Source organism: Alligator sinensis, unplaced genomic scaffold (assembly GCF_000455745.1).
Source record: "Alligator sinensis unplaced genomic scaffold, ASM45574v1 scaffold28_1, whole genome shotgun sequence".
Classification (NCBI taxonomy): Eukaryota; Metazoa; Chordata; order Crocodylia; family Alligatoridae; genus Alligator; species Alligator sinensis.
In genome coordinates, this window is record NW_005842133.1 from 532,681 (window position 1) to 553,870 (window position 21,190).

Consider the following 21,190-nt stretch of genomic DNA (forward strand, 5'->3'; position numbering starts at 1 on the left):
TTGCTCAACTGGATTGTTGATCATGGCACTGCCCTCCACAGAGACATTTACTGCCAGTGATGAGTCAAAGTTTGCCTTTTAGAGCTGCAAAAAAATGCTTTGTGTATTTTTTTTACACACGTATGTTTCAAATTTGGTATTTACTTTTGTCCTAAAGCCAGGTTGTAAATACAGCATAATCCAATTACCTTTGAACATGTATTTAGTCTCTCACCTATTTCTGCTTGATTAAGATCTTTAAAAATTCTTACACTCTGATTGGTTAACGTTAAGATGTACAAAAATTCCCCTGTCCTCCCACCTTCTTGGTCCTAGAAAATTCTTCCTAAAAATTCCTCCTCTGTATCTGGTACCTATATTTGTATCTCCTCTGTATCTGGTTACTATAATGATAGTTACCTTAGAAACATTATAAATATAATTAAATATAGGGACTATTCCAAAGCCCTTTTAAGTCTATAGGAAATTTACTAATGACTTCAAACAAGCATTGGGATCAGACCCTAAATAACTGTAAATGACTGCTAATATAAAGGGGTGTACTTGCTAGCTAATATAAAAACATTTCTCCTCTATCCCCCTATCCCCTCCTGCTTTCTGTGTGCTTTGAAACTGCACTCATTGTAGCATGCAGCCCTCCACATTCTGGCTTCCTAGAGCACCAGGCTCTAAGAATGGTCTAAAAAAATGGTTTTCTGCCTGTTTAAATCTACATTTAAACTCTGATCTTATAAAAATGACTTGCCGGCCAATCGTTTCTGAAAAAAGGTTTTTAAACTCTTTATCTACTTTCTGTTACCTGTCTGCGGAGAGGAATGCGCTTTGTCAGCTTGTGAACAGCAGGCTGGCTACTGAAGTCAGGCTTCTTGGTGGTGTTCTTCATACGACACAGGATGACTGTTAGCACCATGCAGACAATTAAGAAGACCCCTATGCAGTAAATGGCTATTTCCAGGTAGTCTGGGGATGTCGGGTTTTCTTTTTCTTTCTCAGGAGCTAGATTGCAGGTTCGGAGGAGGAACAATCATGCCACAGAGTCAGCACACAGCATTAGCATACTTCAGTACCTTAATTGGAGCAATATGATATTACAAGAGGATAAAGAGACCTTGCAGTGACTTCGTGAAATACAGAATGCTGTGCATTTCCAAAGGATTTATTGCTCTCACAAATCAGAACACAGGTCCCTCTTTCCAGATCGCTGCTTCATGTCAGTTTTGAACTGTGTGTGTAGATACACACACAAAGTCAAAGTCATGCTAATTTATAATTAAAGAAAATGAGTTAAAGCGCTAAAAATTAAAACTGAGTATCTAGGTTCATCTGTCAGTTCTGCATTTAAGTCAAGCTCTGAGAAAAGGAAAAAATGGGTACATAATTCACTCCAGATGAATAAATATTTAAGCCAATGTCTGGAGAGCAGCAAATGACAGGCTCAAATCAAAATCATTTTCACGAGCATTGTATGTGTCTCTGTTAAGCACCTGAACACATATCTAAAAACAAAACCCTCATTCAATTAGTTAGCCTTTAAAAAGAGAGAGAGAGAGAGAAAGAGACTTATAAAACTCCTAAACAGGATGAAGTTTGGGCATGAGCCCACAGTGCTTGTGCATCCAAAATTTCCACAGGGACCTTGCAGTATAGAAGGAATGCAAGACAGATCAGTCCTTCATTATGTATCTAAACTCAGGCTGGGATTTTCAAGAGTTTAAGGGATCTGGCTGCCCAGCTGCTGTTTAATTTCAATTTAAGCTGAGTGCCTAACTACAACCTTAAACTACTCTGAAGAGGCTAACATCAGACAAAGCCTGAAATACTCAATGTACATTAAGTATATTTTAATCATTCTCCTTCTGTCAGGTCTAATAGTTTTCATACTAACAGTGCACTTTTTGCAGTAACCTCATTCATGCTAACTGGTCACTAAGATTACAGTTACATTTGGTAGAGGGCATAAAATTAACTGCTGAATCATTCTGAAATTAACATCAAGACAATTACACATGCAGATATTTTTAATTCATCTTTACCTAATCCTTTATTTGGAAATCATCCCCCACCCCCAGATAAACAGCATTCCATAGCAATCAGTGGTCACTCTACAACCAGTGCATGTTCAATGATCTTACACTACATTTCAGCTAATGTAATATTCCATTCAAGCAAATTGGTTAAAAAGATGCTGGTGAAGCACACAAAATGCAAACACTGCTAGCAGGGGCAAGCTGTGTATAAAGTACGGTCTGACTGCTTGGTGATGAATGAACCATGCAGACCTCTTTCACAGGGAAAGCAGAGAGGACTGTAATGGCACTGTTTTGCCCAATACGTTTTCATAATAAAGGAGAATTGGCCTATAAATATTGAGAACATTTCACTCGTGTTGCACAAACCTCAACAATCAATACAATTATGTAAAATGCACATGCAGGTACTATACCTTTTGTGAGGCTTAAGAATTAATTAATGCTGTAGTACACGATGACCCAGCAAACCACAGATTGTTCAAGTTTTCTCAAAGGAAATATCAAGGCAGTTGCAATATAGCTAATTTATACACAAGAAAGCTTGACTAGTGCAGAAATAAACTAAGGTTACATTTTCCAACAGCTGACAATTTTCAGGCAATAAAGCGCATTGATGTGTGTTTCTCCTAAGGTTAGAAACAACATCAACCCTAGCATGGCAGGGCATGCTTTGCAGTAAAAGAAAATCAACTATTTATTCTTTTATAACATGCAACACAAAGATTCACAGAGCCGATTCCCAAGGTACATATTGCACTGCTTCTGTGTACACTCTGCCAGCTTTAAAAATCAGGCCAATGATTTGCACGAAGGACTTGGGCTATCAGCAAAAGTGAGGCCCAAGCCCATTAGACAGCTTAAATATTTTGATGAAAAATTATAATGGCCAGATTGGATCCAAACTTCCCAAAGTAATTTGAAATTTCCTCTGACGGGAAAAGTTGGTTATGATAAAATTTGTCTTGCTTTAGTATCTCGCTTTAGCGGTAAGGAAACACATTTACTTCACCTGGCTGATGAACACTTGATGGTTTTAAGAATATTTAAATTAAGCTTAATAATGGCACCGCTTGCCCTTCGCATTTTTTTAGCTATAGGCTAAGTGCCATTTTGTCAAACATTCCCAGCTTCCTTTACAACTAATCATCATCCTAAAATTTTGAGGATGTTAAAATTCCATTTCTGAGACAGAAGCGGTGCTAATTCTGCAGCAATCAACAAAGGAAAAGAAGGAGAAAAACCACTTGAAAGAGAGCAGTGTATACCTGGCAAAACTGTCAACCATGCAGTGTGAAAGGATATCCCAATAGAATTACCCGCCAAGCATGTATACTCCCCAGCATCCTCAAAAGTTACATTCCGTATATAGAGAACCTCAATCTCTTTGTCCGTGGTGTTAACACCGGCAGCCTAGAAAAAAAAGGGAAGCAAGAGAAAAAGCTAGACATTGAGAGGACTCTTGTGGACAGGGCCAGGGAGCCACAGGGCTTTGCACTTTGTAAAAATCAGTGGTGCGCAGATCCAAAGCTCCTTTCCCATCCACAAATCCCTCATCCAAAAGATGTCAACCAACAGCACCCAGCTCACCTCAGAGAGTAATCAACACCCTTCACCAGAACCTAAACTCACCACCTAGATATGCATGCAATCAGACAACATGGAAAAATTAACCCACAAAACTTTGCTTTCTTTTTTTTTTTTAAAGTGTGTTGAAAGAAAAATGCAAAGAAAACAAAATAGGACAGTATCCAGGATCACTCACATACAGGGACCTGTTTGAGAGAGAAGAATTTCTTAGAAACACTGAGAACGTGAAACCTAAGAGCCAAATTCTGCCCTCTGATGCACAGCTTATTCACTACCCTAAATGACTAGAGCTTTGAACTCTAAGTATCTACTGTGTTAAACTTAAAGAGTGGTTATTGTGCCACAATATTAGCAATATTTAGCAGGGGTCTAGCAATTTTTTTCTTAAAGACCTAGGTGCTGGACCTATGTAATAATGACAATGGCAATATTCTTATTCTTCATCATCATCATCATCATCATAATAATGGTGGTTCTGACGCTTTGGGGTTATAGGAAAAGGCTAGACATTCCAAAATGTTCAAAATTCCCAAGGGCAAAAATATATGCATATATATTTGTGTGTGTAGGTTGTAGCCGTGTTGGTCTAAGGACAGAGGCAGACAAGGTTGCCTTGTCTGTATATATTTGTGCAAAATTTCCAATTTTATGATTTGTTTGTTGTCCGACTCATGAGTTTTGAAAGTTTGCAGTTAACTGAACTCATTGGTGTCATGAATTGCCTGTTGTATAGTCTATTAGACAATTATTTACATATAGAATTAATTGAGAAACAGATATTTAACACGGGGTGGCTGGGTCACAGAGCTAGAGAAATTATTTGAAAATAAACTTTTAAATTAAATTGAAATAAAGGTTAAATAAATTATGAGAGAATGAGCAAATTCAATAGTTTCAGTCATTTCAGTTGTAAAGTGTAAACCTTGTAAACTGCAAGCCTTCATTTTAATTTTAATTGTTTTAAACGGTGTGCATGGATCACATGGAGCTTATGTGCCTGTAATGCAGAAGCATCACAAGTGCCATCTTGTGTCTCAGTATACATCTGCCAGAGCTAAAATTGGACCTTAACTGCCTTATAAAATAAGTTCCCTGTTATAAAGAAAACAGTGACAACACACCTGAACACAAACAGAGACACAGACATCAAGTACAAGAGAGTAAAGATTGACTTTGGAAACCATTGCTCGTAGCACAGACAGAATATTGTGGGAATTTTTCCATGGCTGCTGGTGGAATACCAGTTGCATCACCAGAAAAGGATTATAAATACACCAAGACCAAAGAGTTATCCTACAAGCTGCCTGCAGTCTCCCAAAGCACCATTTTTTTCAGCTTCTACATCCAGCTTGCTTTAAAAAACATTGTTACCTTTTGTATTTGGTAGAACAGTGAGCCAGGCAGACTGGTTGGCCTCCCCTATATAATTGGAGACCTTACAAATATATTCTCCAGCGTCCGCCTCTGTCACATTGTACAGTGTCAGCACTTCAGCATTGGAACTATTTATCCCCGAACGCTAGAATAGACCAATAACATAGGAGAACAATGTAACTGTTGCCCGATATGGACATTAATCTGTCTATGGTCCCACCACCAACACTCCATAAGAAAACGCCTTCGACTTCCACGCAAAAAACTAGCAGCAAAAAATAGTATTCTGTTTGTTTGTTTCTTGGTTAAGTAGAGGCTACATCCAAGGTATTCAGAGAACAGGGAGTTGGGGCGGGACAGCTGAGGGAGGAAGGCCATCTGAGGGGGCATACCAGCTGAATGGAACAATATGGGATAGGCCTGCCTACTCTGAATGCCAACGTGTTGGATTCCTGGCACCACCAACCATTCTGGAAAATTTCACACTAGAGAATTTCCTTAAACAAACTTGGCTTAGAACGTCTCCCAATAAAAAAAAAAATAACCTTGTCCCACTGATATTCTTCATCAAGTTGGTGAAAAAATGGACACTTCTAGAGCTGCTGCCTCTCAAGAACCTCATACTGTCAACAGCCCTTGAAAGCAGATATTACATTGTTAAAGGGCCTTCGAAATGAGGCTAAAGAAACACAAGAGCTAGAGCAGACACTCTTTGGTTTGCTTTGGATATTCTCTACCAATAAAATACATGTCAAATGATGTTCTGTTAGTGGTTCTCTCATCTCTTTGAATAACTCTTGCCTGAAATTTGTGAGAGAAATGGTTTTAACTATGAAAGAGCAAAAGACTTTCTGGGATCAGGCATAACAAGCAAACATTTTTCAACTGTGTTTATACGTACTTTTGTTTTCAAAACTGAGTTAGCTAAAAACTCCCAATTGCAAAATTCTTGGCTTTATACAAAGTAGATTCAAGCACTAAATGACCTAACATTCGGAGAAGCCTCACCTTTAAAACTTGAAGGTACGGTAATCCATCTGGCCCGTATTTACTGCCATTCTTCTCGATGTGTTTTATCCACTGAATATGAGGTTGAGCATCACTGTAGACCTTACAGACAAACTCAGCATCACCTCCAACTACTGCAGAGGCATTGGCTGGTAGACCAGCTTGCAGGATAGGCCTGTGTGGAGATCGTTCTGTAGGGACCAAGAGAGTGAATGTGTGAGAGAGAGAAAATAAAGATGCATAAATAAGTGGTGCTGCCAAGAAAACTGTAAGTGAACTCAAGCCAAAAGGCCTGTAAGCCTGTTGGCTGACTCCGATGAAATAACACTGCAGCCAAAATGTATAACAAAAACTACACTTCAAAGGAGATCACTTGAGCACTATACTTGTAGTATAAAGAATGGCCATTTAAGAAGCAAAAAAAAGGTCTACTAAAATGTACACATTTTTCATGGTATGACCACCTTTCTAATAAGGAAGGGAAGTGTATTTTTTTCTGCACAGTTCAGCATATCGGGTGTTTTGAGTTTTCCACTATTTCATTTAATTTTAAACAAGAAAAAAAGCAAATATTAATTAATTTATAGTATTTACCAAGATACTACCTAAAATTAATGGAATGATAGGAATCATCAAAGTAGCAGCTGAGGCAACAGCTGCTTTTTAAGAGGTATAAAAAATTAACTTGACTTGATCAATATTAAAAAGTCAATAGACATCAACTATTAGGAATCTACATCAGAAACTAAGAATGGAGCCTTATCTTAGATACCCCATCGTATTTACTTTTGGTTAATGATGACTTTCAGCCTGTGAACCTGTTAGGCATTCATTATACATTTGTCACTGGGGAGATAATCCTGCTTATCTGACCACACTACACATTCCTGAAGACCATCTGAAGATCTACCACAATCAATGTTTCTAGCAAAATATTAGGGATGAGGCATTTCAAGAGCAAAGGTGAAGTACTGGCTAAAATGAAATTCATAGTGTTTGTGTTATGGACTTCAGTGTAGACAGCTTTTTGCTGTACCTATATTTCATTCTGCACAAAGAGCCTGGACTAATGTCTACTGAAGTCAACAGCAAAATTCTCACTGACGTTAGTGATGCAAGATCAGATCCCCTCACCCCTCAAGTCCTCCGCTGGCTGGGAGCAGAGCTTATGGGTTGACCAGAACAGCTACCAAAAAACACGTCATCTCAGTTTTGTATAAGTGAAAATTGTCTTTGTGACAACCCTGGAAACTGAAGTCTTCCAATTACACACAAAGTAGAACAGACACGAGAAACTCAAACTTCCTGATCGTAGAGTCAGAACCACTTTGGGAGGGAACACAGGATGTTCTCCCTACCCATGCACCACTGCTCACGTCATAATTTTCTTATGATGTGGATACCTAAAGCATCAGAACTGGACTAAAACCAATAACTTGCTGTACTGAGGCCATAGCTTTCAACCAGTAAAAATTTACAGTTTATGCTAACCCAGAAAAAATGACCCAATGGATTAGAATCCATGAATTAAAAGGGAAAAGATCCTTGCCAATCCTTGAGCTGCCCAGCCCCCTTCAAAACATTTGTTTACAAGATAAGTAAAGAATAGCAGAGCTAAATATTTATGTATAGAATAGAGGCAATGTATTATAAAAGCTTGAATGTTATGAGCCAAACACGCTGAATTTTAAATCAAATGTTCTTTCTTAAACATACAAGTTTCTAATAAATTGTACCACAAGCAAACATTGTGAGTGTAATAGCAAATAATGATGCCCATCGAACAATGGGATCTTTCATACAGTCCAATATATTTGGCATGCGGCAAACATCTACTGGGAATTTTTTATTCATTGACGCAACACTGGCAGCACACTACAAAGCAGCAGTCTTATTTTACTTGTGGCAAAAGTGCATTTGTGTTGCAGTTATTAAATTATTCCATGGCTGCGTGTGTAATTTTCAAAAGATCTAGGAACAGTTTAATATTTTTTAATCTGTAAATTACAGTAGAATGTATAAATTGCTATTTTATAGTCCTGGAGAGAACTTATAACAGTTCTCACCTTCTACTAAATAAGCTCTAATTCCATCTCCCCCATTCCTTTGCTTAGGTACAAAAACAGCAAGCAAGATCTCTCTTTAATAGAAACCTTACACCATCTTCCAAAACTTATTACAGCTGCCTTCAGTATAAAATGAAACCTTAGAGAATGTTATTTAAAATGTTTTTAAAAAGTCAGTAGGCCTCATGTTTCATTTCTCCACATCAGGGTTTGATTTCCTTTGCGACCTTACTCCCTGCCCTTAAACAAACCAGAGAATGAGGCCTGAAACATCTTGGAAAAGTTCCTACTATGCCAGCATCAACACACAAAAGTGTTTAGTTTATCTCAATAGCCATCAATGATTTAATCTTCTATTGATGACTGTCAAACATTTCCTCCACACATACTAAAAAAGCTAAGTAAAGAAGTAAAAGCAATGTTTGTACTCCTGATTTTAAATTCCTGAAGGACTAAAGTAAGGCCGTGGGCAGGCATTTGTGAAAGCTCCTCTTACTATATCCCTAAATGTATTTAGTGTAAATGCTTTAGCAGTAAACTAACGTTTGGCCACCAGCACAGAAACAACCAATCAGTGTTTCAACTCCCATTCCTCAATGGTGGAAGAGTTCCTAGACAGGAAAATATTCAGAACTGATCTCTGTTTCAGACTGTTATACGGTGTGCTGTTCTGGAGAACCTTCCTAAAATCAAGACACATAACATGAACTTAATGGGACTTCATTCCTGCAAATGCTGGATTCCACATCTATGATCATGTCTGAAACTAGATCTTATAGTACAAATGAAAACACACCACATACTTTTTTAATGCTAGGAAAAGAAAAAAAAGCAAAATTGAAAAAAAAAAAATCCTACCATATTACTCAATATATTTCTGTGCAATATATATTTTTTGGAAATAGCTGCTTTCATGTGCTGTTTCTGTGCAGTGCACAAAATATATTCAAGGAGCCTGTGCACCTTTAGAAACAGCCTCAGAGTTTGGACAGGGATTCCATGCGTCAGTGTGTATATTTAAAGCATGAGCCTTACGTTAGTATGCAGATATCATCACTAGCCTCATGAGGAGGCTATCACATTTTCTCTATGAACGCAAACCAAAGAATTAAAGTGCTTTTTAAAAGAAAAACAAAACAAAACAAACCCTTAGAGGAGCAACATTTGGAATAAGCAGGCAGTCTGAAAGATATTCAAGGCCACTGATTCGCCTGGTATAACCAACCAAGTATATAGCTAAGTGCTGCAGGTAAGCCCAGCTAGACAGTGTATAGTCACTGGTTATGATTCTGTTCAAAATAGTAAATGTTTTGATAAAAACAAGCAAGAAATGTAGGTCAGCGAGTGCAACGCCATTGTTTTCACTGCATTCTCTCCCTTATTTATGCCAGAGTGAGAGGTGAATCTAGCTCTCGGGAAATAAATCTTTGCTAATTGACCACTGAAATTTTACAGCCTTCCATTCCCACTGCTAACGTAACTTGTTTGCAAAAAAACAAGTCAACCAAATCTGCTCTAATATGGAAAAGTGCCCCAGACTTTAGAAAGATGTTATAATGTCTTCAAGAGTATTAAGCCTTATATCACTGGCACCAAAAACATTAGAAGGTACTTATTTTATTCCCAGCCATTATTCAAGCTCTGGGAACTTTAGTTGCTTACCTCATAGAATTTGGTTCAGTATGTCATGGCCTGGTCCTGCTTTTTAAACCAGCTAAGCCAGTTTAGCTAAATGAGCTATCAAACTTCTGAATTTGAGTAAGCATATGTTAAATCTCCCATTCCTTTGAATGCCTTGAATTTAAACAATGCAATAATGAATATGCAAAACCTTGTTTAATACCCCCCCAAAGAGCAATTTTTAAAAAAGATGCTCTACTAACTATAGAGTCAATCATTTACTAGAGTTCAGTCACTGTGTTTACAAAAGGTAGAGCCACAATAATCACCAGCATACGTAATGTCCTATTTCAAGGTTAGGTATCTAAAACACACACCAATTGTTTAATTCTCAATAACTATAGGTATGAAGGCAAGTAATCCACATCCAAAAGAAACAGAGGCATAACTAGCCTGTTTACCCCCCAAAGAGCAATTTTTAAAAAAGATGCTCTACTAACTATAGAGTCAATCATTTACTAGAGTTCAGTCACTGTGTTTACAAAAGGTAGAGCCACAATAATCACCAGCATACGTAATGTCCTATTTCAAGGTTAGGTATCTAAAACACACACCAATGTATACAACATGTACAAGGTTTGCATTCCCTCACCCAGATGTAGATGAATAACAAAAATCAATATTTGAAATAGCTGTTAGTAGGGACCTACCCAAATCGAGGAGGCAGGTGGCTGCTTTCATGGGCAGAACATGAGGCCATTTTTGTGGGTTTATGGGGGTGGGGGGGCGGCCACTCCTCTGACTGCCCGAGGGGGCCCCCAGGGAGGCTGCTTCTCACCACTGATTGGCTGAAAAGGCTGTCCATCATGTGCCTCTGACAACCCCCCACCAATTGGTGGAGGGTGTGGGGCCACACAACAGGCAGCACTCAGCCACTCAGCAGCAAGGGGTGGGGGTGGCAACCATCTTGGCTGCTCCCCTTTGTGCCAGCAGCCCCTCCTCCTCAGCAAGCTGTTTGGCCATGACTGCTGGTTCCCACTGGGAAGCCAGCTTTTTATTTTTTGTAAACTTTTTTTCCCCACAGATTTCACGGACAGTGCCCGATTTTGCATGTTGAGTAGGTCCCTAGCTATTAGAAAGGAGCAAATGAACAAAAATGCTCTCCCCTCAATTCATAAGAAATAGTAATAGTTTAAAAGATGCATGACTGAAACTTGCCATCGAAGCATCAAGCTAGAATGCCTTCCTCTAGCACAGATATCTGAAGAATCATCCAGGACTTTTCCATAGGATTGACCTCATTAAATTGCTTAAAGTGTCACTTCAGAGGCAGTTGGCTAGTGAACAGGACCTCCTAACCCTGAAGAGCCTATGGAGCCTTCCAGTGGACTGAGTGGGACTCCACCACATTCCCTTTAAATAGTTTGGATTGCCAAGCACAGGATCTCCAGAGACGGCATACGGAAGATGCCAGTATTTTGTTTAAAAAAAGGCAACTGCAACTCTGTAACACAGAATCTCTTTCAAGCATTGAAACAGAGTGAACATCTCATAGTACCCAGGTGTAAGGTAAAACAAAATGAAATAGCCTGAGTGGAAGAATGGTGCATAAAAAGACTCCATTAGATATTAACTAGGGGTGTGTGAAACAGGCCATATTCAATTCAGAGTAAAATTCAGCCTGAATCGGGGACAGTGATTCAATTCATTGATTTGGATCACTGTCCACGATTTGATTTGGCTAAATCTGAAACTGAAGAGTCAATGCCAATTTGGAGAATCCACGGTTAGGCTATAGATAAAGCTTAAATGTTTGGGTTTTTTACATACCTCGAGGTGCCAGGTGTGGCTCGTGAATGCTGCGATGCTGGGGTGGATGGAGTGTCCCACAGGAGCATGGGGGTGCTTGGTGGCAAACCCGGAAGTAGATCGGAAGTACCTCTGATCCACCAGGGAGTGTGCAGGGGAGGGGGGCCCACACCCCCTAGTTCGGCAATCAGCCGCGGAGGGACCCCAGGTGCCCCCCAGACCCAGGAGGCACTAGTCACTGAGCCGGGGGGGGGGGGGAGGGAGGGGGCATGTGGGCCCGCCTGCACACTTCCTGGCAGACCCAGAAGTGACTGGAAGTGCTTCTGGTCCATTTCTGGGTCTGCTGCCGAGCATGCTGGGGAGCCCCCCACACTGCTGTGGGATGCTCCATCTACCCCAGCATCGCAGTGTTTATGAGCCACTGGTACCTTGAGGTATGTAGAAAAAACATTTAAAGCTGCATCTATGTCTGAATCACCAAATCTTTCCAAATCTCTCCGAATCGATTCGGAGAGATTAAAGGGTCTCTGGATTCGATTCAGATTTGGAGATTCGGCCACCGAATTGGGCCAAATCGAATCAGGGACCAAAGCTCTGCACAGCCCCAATATGAACCTCCAGAAATATGGAGGCCAACTTAAAAAGATTGAAATGCTGCTTCATTATCTCAGCCAGTGATAGACACAAGAGATGAGGAAGACGATAACAAGGTATTCCTATAAAAGCAAGTTTGCATGCACTTGCTACAGTAACATTTAACAGTTTTCAGTCAAATCAGCCAGAAGCAGCCAACTGTGAAACAATATTATGAGAAGCAAATAAGTTCATCCCTCCAAGTAATATTGAAACATGAGAGAGATGTTTTTACCTAGAGTGGGGCATAGCAAAGTGAAATTCAAGGAGGGTTTGTGACTGATCTACAGTTTAAGAGCCAATCTTGCAATGTTGAAGGGAGCTAGCTGAGACTCTGATAAGAGACCGTTCTGACTGAAATCCAGAACAAAAAAAAATTCAAAAAGACTGCTGGGAGGCCCATACCTGTCTTGAAAGAAGCTTGCAGAGCAGTAATTCCCGAGATCCTTTTAAAGGTGTTGCACAATACTAGGTATTCAAATACTTGCGCGTGTTTCACAAGATAAACCCAAAGATTTCAAACAGGAATCCATAGCATCAAAAACCTTGTGGCCTATTGTGGTCTTTCTGAGTTCTTTGCCACAGAACTGCACTGTTATTTTTCGAAGAATTGAGTCAAAGCTGGCATTTTCTGAGGAGTGCCAAGTCTAAGTAGGTTGAGAAATATTGGTGTAAAGAATGGACACTACAGACATGATTCCAACAAATCCAGAATACAGAAGGAGAAACCTGGAAGAAGAAAGCTGAAAGTGAAAGCCAGACAAGAACAGCATAGGAAACTGCACATACTGTGACAATTACAAAAAAGCCAGGAAAACACCTACCATATGGGAAAGGAGATAAGAAATGCAATGGATTATACTACTGCAGGAGTCTGCATACCCCCAGCAAACGGGCAAGGAAAATGACAACTTCACTGCTAGCTCAGATGATTTTTTTTTAATATATAAGAACAATGGACAGTTCTGGAACAGAAGATGAATAGACCGTCAGACTGAAAGCAAATGGGACTTTTCTGCCTCTAAATTGGACACTGGCACGTAAGCCAGCATATTGCCAGAAATAGCGCTATTAGCACTTTACGAAAACCACATGAAGTGAAAACTTACGTCTTACAATGAGGAGTTTATTTCCACTAAAGGCATAAACAAACTAGATATACAGCTAAATAACAAATAGAAAAGAATAAAGTTTAATTTGTAATAGCATGATGACATAGTACTTAATTTGCATTTAAAAGTATGCCAAACCCTGGGCTTTATCAAGGTCAAGGCATTCATTGAAGGAGCTGGGGACCAAAACACCCAAGAGTTTTAGGAGATTTTCCAAGGGATTGGGAAGCTCTCAGAAGAGTCTACAATGGAGCTAAATGACTATGATACAATTCAGATCTCTAGGAAAGTTCCCCTCAATTTATGGTTCCTACTGAACCCGTCCCTTGGTAGGGACAGCACAAACTCAAAAAGCAGCTTTCAGCAACCCTTTTTTTTTTAATCCCTCCTACCTTCCACACTCCAGGATATATTCCACATAAGGCTATAATACACACAAGGACATTTTCCCTCTTCTGTGTCCAGCTCAAGAATACTAACACTGCACATAAAAAGTATATGTATTCTCTGCCTCCCAGCTCCTTTATAAAATTGACTATTCATTTTTTCTACCTGGAGAGGCAAAACAAGGCTGGTAAAGGAGGAGCTAAAAACTGAATTGTCTGGTTATTCATCAAAAATGTAGCCAAATGGTAGCCTACAATTAGCCATGCAACACCAATAAGGAAGCTTAAGTCACATCCTAAAAGGACCACTTGAATGGCAGACAAAGTTGCTCAAACTGTGTTCACTTGTTTTGGGGGTCTTTTTTGGTCATCTCTGTTGAAATTGTAAACAAATATGGTATTTATTTCCAGATTTGCTGGTATTTTTGGTGATGTGGATACCCACCACTATAGATCCTCAACTCTTCAGAGAGCAAACCAAGGGAGAGACAGCCCACAAATAACTACCATTTTGAGCCAAATTTTAAGTACTGAAAGAAGGTTTAAAAGATCTTCTGTCCAACTGTGGAGTGACCGACTTTTCCAGAGCTCCAAACAGAAAAATCCTGAAATTTTCCAGGATTGTTTCCTCTGATCATTTTAACATAGTCTCTTACCAGGGCTTATACTATAGATTCTCATTAACAAATTGCATTTTTGGAAATTGTCTACTTTCTGCTTCTGAAGTCAATATAAGAAAGTTTAATTTAAGAAGTTTGACAATTATGAACTCGCTGTTGGGAATGCTTTTCTAAAAGTCAGGAGACAAGGGGCTCATGATGGACAGAAGAGCCAAAGCCTGAGATGTGTGTCTTTGCAACAACCTCCACACTCCTATCACATTCATTCTGGACCTTGTAAAAAGTGGTACAAACCAGTTGGAAGAAGTGAAAGAAATGGAAGTGGAAGGATCATGAGGCATATGGTTGGGTTGCTTTGTTGTAGACACCTATACACTGGCAAGCCAAGTGAAAAAAGCCTTAAGTTGCATTAGGTATCCAGGTTGTAGCCATACTGGTCTAGAGAAAAGGCAATCAGGACTTGTAGTAGAGGTGTTATCTTTTATTAGACCGACAAGATTTTTGCAAAAAAAAAATTCTTTAATTGCAAACTTTCAGGCACAAACACCCTTCATCAGGCATTGGAGAAAAGATTGTAAAAGTTCTCCTGGGTAGAAATCAAAGTTCATATTTCATAGGATTTCACAGGAGTCAATAAATAGAAAACTCCTCTGGGCAGTCAGTTCATAGAAGTTATGAAGCCTCTCACTTCCTGTGACGATTAAGTTGCATTAATTTTTTGCTGGCACCTTCTATGACCTGGGAAATATTTTCAAGAAGAGTTCTGCAGGAAGCCATGGCCAACAAAACTATAACCAGAGGGAAAAGCATAACACTGCATGTGACCCGGCACCTGTAGAACTCAAACTAATTTGTAGAATCTGCACCTGCTCTCCGATTCCTAATGACTGGGGAGAAGTGAAAACAACAGGATGTTTTGGAAAAATTTCCTTCTTCAGAATACACACTCCTATGTGAAGGGCAATCTAAGTCTCAGTTTCCTTATTCCAGCACTAAGCAAAGGCTTATTGGGACCTGCATTCTGTGAAATGCTAGAAGGAAAGTACTTCTAATTCCACTGTGTTTACTCAGTGATGTGAAGAAGTAAAGTTGAGGGTTGGCTGTTGCTTCATGAGCCTAGGAACAACTAAGCAGGTGTAGGCAAAGTGCCTCTACTAATTAATATCATACACTACGTATTGAGCCAAGAGTGGAGTTACTTCTACCAGCTGTGTGTCAGTTTGGTTTCCCTTCTGCATAATATAAAGCACTGCATGTTGTTTATGCCTAGCTTGGAAGCTCTGGTGAACTGTCAGGTTCTGTTTTTATATGTCTGTGTCACGCCTTCGCCTATTAGGCAATTGATCTCTAAACTACCCAAAGCGGGCTCTTCACCCTTGACTGTCCTGCCACAACTTGATGTTTGTAGAATTCTACAGAGGGGTTCAGTGGTATACATATGGATGTCCCCGTTAGGGTTACTCACGGCTTTGAGGCAGTCCACATTGGGGCTCCACCTCCCTTACACCCCATCTACACCCCACCCATCGATATTGATGCATATGATCACTTGCGGCAACTTCGGCCTTATCCAGTCTCTGTATTTATCCACCAATGTCCCACGTCCACTTCCTCAGTGGATTGCTGGCATCTCCCTGGTCCTCTTATGACCAGCTTCCTGTTCCCCATCCTCTAGGCACTTTCTCACCATGGTGGGCCTAGAGAGGGGATCACTGGTGCCCTTGCCCCTATGGCGTTTCAAAAAAATCAAACCAATACAAAGAGGAGAAAAAAAAACCTCCACTCCAGAGGAGTTTTCAGTTCAGGGCTTGGTGCCCTTGTCGAATTTATGTTATTTTCTTTACTCCCTATGGGAGCTGATCCCTAAATTCATCTGGACCCGTAGTCCTAGCTTCATCCTGGTGGGGCCTCTCTGCCCCAAGCTAATAGGGCTCTCGTAGCCCTAGACCCACTCTGCCTCGGTGCCCCGAGATCTTCTCTGCCCCATTCTGCAGGCCTGGAGGCAGTTTCCCCCTTCTCGTCGCCAGCACCACTGGTGCCTTTTAAATCTCCCATGGTGGCACCGGTGGCTAACATCACCAGCCAGGCGCCACCTAGTTTGATTGAGAGGGAGTTTATAAACTGCGGTGGCAGTGCTGTCACTCATGGTCTCAGCTTCGACTCTCCTAGCTCTGTCAGTAAGTTTCCCTTTTCTCCCAGGGCTCCCCGCCCAACTCATTCCAGGTTGGCCGGGGTTCCCAGGGCACTTAGGGACTGTGTGCAGTCCCTATCATCACAGTCTGTATATTAAAATAAGCATAAACTATGTACTTTGTACAGATTGAGGTACTGGCATGGTAAGCTGGTGAAAATATTCCTTTCCAAAACTCTGGTAAAGTCAGTGCAAGAAGTACCAGAATAACTAGTACATGAATAACTTAAATCCTTGGAGTCAAAATATTCTCATCTACATCTGGTTAGAAAATGACAGCACCTTCTTAGTCCTCACAGAAGCAAATGAAGTAGTTCAACTCTTTGCCTTTTGTTTCAGTTATCATTTCAGTTTTGAAACCGTGGGCCTTCCTCAGCACAATCTTCTTTACAACCCCCCAGTGATGTCATCCTATCTGCCTCTTTGGATATGTGCATGCCGTATGTCTTCTGTTGTGCTCCTACACAAAGTTTTGCTAACAAACTCCGACCATCCATGATCAAGACCCTCAAGCCCACTTGTCTTTGCCCTTTGAAATCATGACTACTTACATGGCCGAGGGTATGGGTTAAAGCCCAAGCTGTCATTTACCTCAAGCTGGAATCTGCCCACTTTGGCATAAAAACACAGGACAGAAAGCTGATAGCACTCCGGCACCCACCTCACAACCTCCCCCAGTGGACAAATAAGATCTCCATCAATTAAATACAACTGAGGATGGAATCCCAGAGCATATAAGCACAAAGACCTGTGGTACATGCTCCTAGATCTCAAAATGGTAAGTATATGAACTGTGAACCCATTATGGCTTTGCTGTGGGAAGGTATGTAATCAGGCTAAGTGCTCAGGCTCTTGTTTAATATAGACATACCCTTAGACCATGGTGGTTCTGAACCTTTTTAGACTTAAGGCACCCTTAATCAGAGTTGAGGCACCCTCCCCCCATCACTTCTGTGAATTGAGCAGCACCCCATTTAAAAAACTAATTTATAGATTACAATGCTTATCTTCTTGAGGAGGGGTTGGCAGTGGGGGTAGGGTGCCTTGCAGCCAGGCAAGGAATGCCTGAGCCGACCTTATCTGCTTATCTCCTCACACTTCCTGTGGCACCCTTCAAAGCATCTCACAGCACCCCAGGGTACCCCAACACCCTGGCTGAAAATCACTTAGACTGAGCTAATGCAGTCCAGCACAGAACAATGAAAGCATAGTAATTCAATATTAACTAAAATCACATTCTTTATCAAAGACTTCTGATATCACAGACATTCCAGCACTTGCTTTTCTTTTTAGCAGTCCACGTAGATGTTTTTAAATGTAAAAGCCAATCAGGATTACATCCCAAGTAGGAAGCCTCTTGGGAAGCCTACCCAGAAGCCTACCCTACTCTGGCAAGTAGAATTACCAGTAAGACCTCAGTCTTGCTAATTCTATGCACATGCTTGATTTTTTTAATTCATTGACTCCTAAAGGACTATTCAGGTACATAAAGTTAACTGTGTGCATGAGCATTCTCAGGATTAAGGCCTAAAACTTCTGTAGTTCCCTGCAGGGTGAGGATAAGAAAGTGGTAGTTAAACACACTGGAACATGATATTACTAGCAATTAAGTAAGTGCAGGGCTGATTTATGAGGTCTGATCCAAAGCTCAGTAAAGCCAATAAAAATACTAAAATTGTATCAGACTAACTGAAAAACTGTTCTTTAAAATGGTGTGGATAGCAGAGGGTTAAAAGGCACAAAGAAATAGCCAACATTCAAAAGCCAAGGCCTGGAACATGAACATTCTTGTTTAAAAAGAGAAATTGTCAACACTTGCTAATGGCCTTAATACTAGTCTGTCCTTACTGCAAAACCCTATTGTTAGGCTGCCATAGTATGCATTTCATCAGCCTTTCCAGAGCAAAAAATGTCTTAACTGAAAAGACTCTAATGCCTACTATACTAATCTCACTGTTAACTTGTGTTATACCAGATACAGCATGTACATAAGCAAAAGCCTTAGCCACATCTGAGCAAATGCATCCACTTGCTCTGGGAAAATATACAAAATACAGCAATGAAAAAAAGCTTTGCTGATGTGTGCAAAACAGTAGATAACTTCACAGGCTGGACAGTAGGAAAAAGAGAGGAAAAAATTAACTGTTCAAGCCATCCACAGATGGTGCATTGAACTTACCGGGACATGGATCACATGTTCCGTATTGGGTATAGAACAGCAGTCCTCAATCTTTTTAGATTCAGGCCACCCCTTGTTAGACTTAAGGCACCCCTTGGAAAACACTACCTTTTAGCTTTCACTTATTTTTGACTATGGGAAGAAAATAGAGCAGTTTTCTGTTGCAAAGAACTAAGACAGACCACAACAAGTCAGAATGTTTTTAACACTAGGGATTCCTATTTGAAATATCTGGGTTTATCTTGTGAATCATCACACCTAACAGCGCTAACTCTGTGTGAGACTCCATGGCATCCTTGAAAGGATCTCAAGACACCCCAGGGTGCCACACCACCATAGTTGAGAATCACTGCTACAGAACCAAGTGCTCAACTGCTTGATGATGATGATGACGATGATGAGAGTGGGCCCTATGCCTTGCTTGCCAAAGGATTTACTGTCTAACTTGACAATGTTGCAACCTTCCTATACCCGTTTCCCACCAGAAGAAGAAGAAGGATATAGTTTAATTGCACCATTTAAGCTTTTTAAGTTCCTTTTATATATCAACATATTTCCCTCTTCTCCTTTATGACACTATTATTATACAATGGTATGGGATCTATAACACTTCCCAAATATAGGACTTGACCCTGCAAGGATGCTGTATACTTCTTGAAAAATGCTAGACTTCCCACAAACTTATCAGCCTAAGGACAGACCTATTGCAAACACCACATTGCTCATAATGCTTTTTTAACTCTGCAGCTTTAACACAGATGAACCAAAGATGAAGTAAATAAAAAGCAGTGAAGCTGGCTACACCTGGACACAAAGATACTATAGATGTGCCAAAGAAAGAGAGCGAATTTTTCTCTTATGTAATTTTTTTCTGTTATTAATCTCCCTTCTGTGTCTGTTTGTTTGACTTTTAGCATAAGCATTCTAATGGCAGGATATCATTACTTTCACATGAAAAAAAATGCATGCAGAAACAGCACAGCTATTTCCTCACCAGATGCATGCAGAAACAGCACAGCTATTTCCTCTCATCTGAACATCTATCAGTTGTTTATAGTGAACAAGAGACATATGCTTACTAAAAATCCCCTACATTCCACATGCTAGTGGTGCTTGTTAATTGACGGATTTACACGCTAGACCCCCGAGACTCAGAAGCATCGTCACCAGCCTTCTGGCCAAAACATATTTGATGAAACTGCTGACTAGAGCCGAATAGAGATTGGGAAAAAAAAAATTGTTTGTTTGAATTTGAAAATGAATGTTGATTTAACCTAGGAGCTTTCCATATATTTTCAAACCAAAGAGATTATTAGCATAAAGACACACAAATTGCAAAGATAAGATCAAATGTTCAAATAGCCATAGAAAATAAATCTATACTTGAGACTGACATTTAACCAAGTCATGCTGGTTAATATGCATTGTCTTATGAAAGAACAGACTCCGTTCCAGTTGTCTCTCAAATGCTATGAATTTTAATGTCTTTCAGATACTATGGATGTACCTATCTTCATAACATCAGAGTTCTGTTTTAGCTGTGATGGTCGAGGAAGTAGGTGAGAAAAGGGGTTTTGGACAAGATTTTTATTGGACCAGCTGTATGGCTGAGAGAGATATTAGACGGGCTTTCCAGGCACAGGGTGCCCTTCCTCAAAACCTCCTCAGGTCTTGCCCAGACTTGAAGGTCACTTTGTGCCCCCAAACTTGTCTAACCTCTCCCCCAACTATACAGTTGGTCCAATAAAAGATAAATCGCCAAGAGAAGGCTTGCTTTCATTTTCTTTCTGAAATATTTGGAAGTCCTTAACCACCTTCTCTTTTTAATGTTTGCTTTAAATTTATTGAATTTAGCTTAAACCGTATTTTCACGTTCAAATGTAACAACTGTTACTGAAGCTGCTGGGGATGCTACCAGTTCAGTGATGGTCTTATGATTTCAAAGGAGCCCACCTCTGAAGTCTGGAGAACAAAGCACTCTGCATAGCAGGGTGTTCATGAAGGCTATTGCAGACTCTTTTTCTTACATCCTTTCAAGTCCACAGTATTTCCCATTGTGAGGTTTTATCAAAGCCACTTCACCCACCAGAGTGCGTGGCATTCAACTGATCTATCTCAGAAGGATGAAGCACAAACTCCTGGGTTCGCTGTAGTGTTTTCTCAATCTCTTAATGTCTTCAAATCAAGACTGGATCCATTCTGGAATGCATGCTTGAGCAAAAACAAGTTCTTGGGCTCATGGTCGGGACGAGTGGATGAAATCTATGGTCTATTTTGGCAAGTACATCGGGATAAATAACGGCCTTTTCTCTACTCATCCATCAGCATGTCCCTAAGGTAGATGCACCCATGCAAAGGGTTTTCCTAGCATCTTTAGACAACCCCTGCAAGCCTAAGTTTGGGAATTTTATAAGGGTGATGCTGCATGAATTAAAAGCCACAATTAAAAATGATAACAGTAATCCGCCCAGAAGCTGACACAACATCCTGTTCATCATTCATCAAAGAAAAAGAAATACCTGCCTTGGGGCTGTAAGACAGAAAGTGGGACAAGGAGGCCAGTCCTCCCCACACA

General features: G+C 40.3%; 1 protein-coding gene across 5 annotated transcripts in view; it reads right to left on the reverse strand.

Annotated features, from left to right (window-relative positions):
• The window catches only part of FGFR2 (fibroblast growth factor receptor 2), a 100,313-nt gene that overhangs the window by 31,878 nt on the left and 47,245 nt on the right, over positions 1-21,190 (reverse strand). For 2 of the 5 annotated variants that reach the window (XM_006025109.3, XM_006025112.3), the window contains exons 6-8: positions 6,000-6,190; positions 4,989-5,136; positions 794-996 (exon numbers count right to left, since the gene is read on the reverse strand). In XM_006025109.3, coding sequence (XP_006025171.1) covers positions 794-996; positions 4,989-5,136; positions 6,000-6,190 — 542 coding nt within the window. Of the gene's footprint in view, positions 1-793; positions 997-3,295; positions 3,441-4,988; positions 5,137-5,999; positions 6,191-21,190 lie in introns of all 5 variants that reach the window. The other 3 variants (XM_025205887.1, XM_006025110.3, XM_006025111.3) reach the window with 3 other exon arrangements.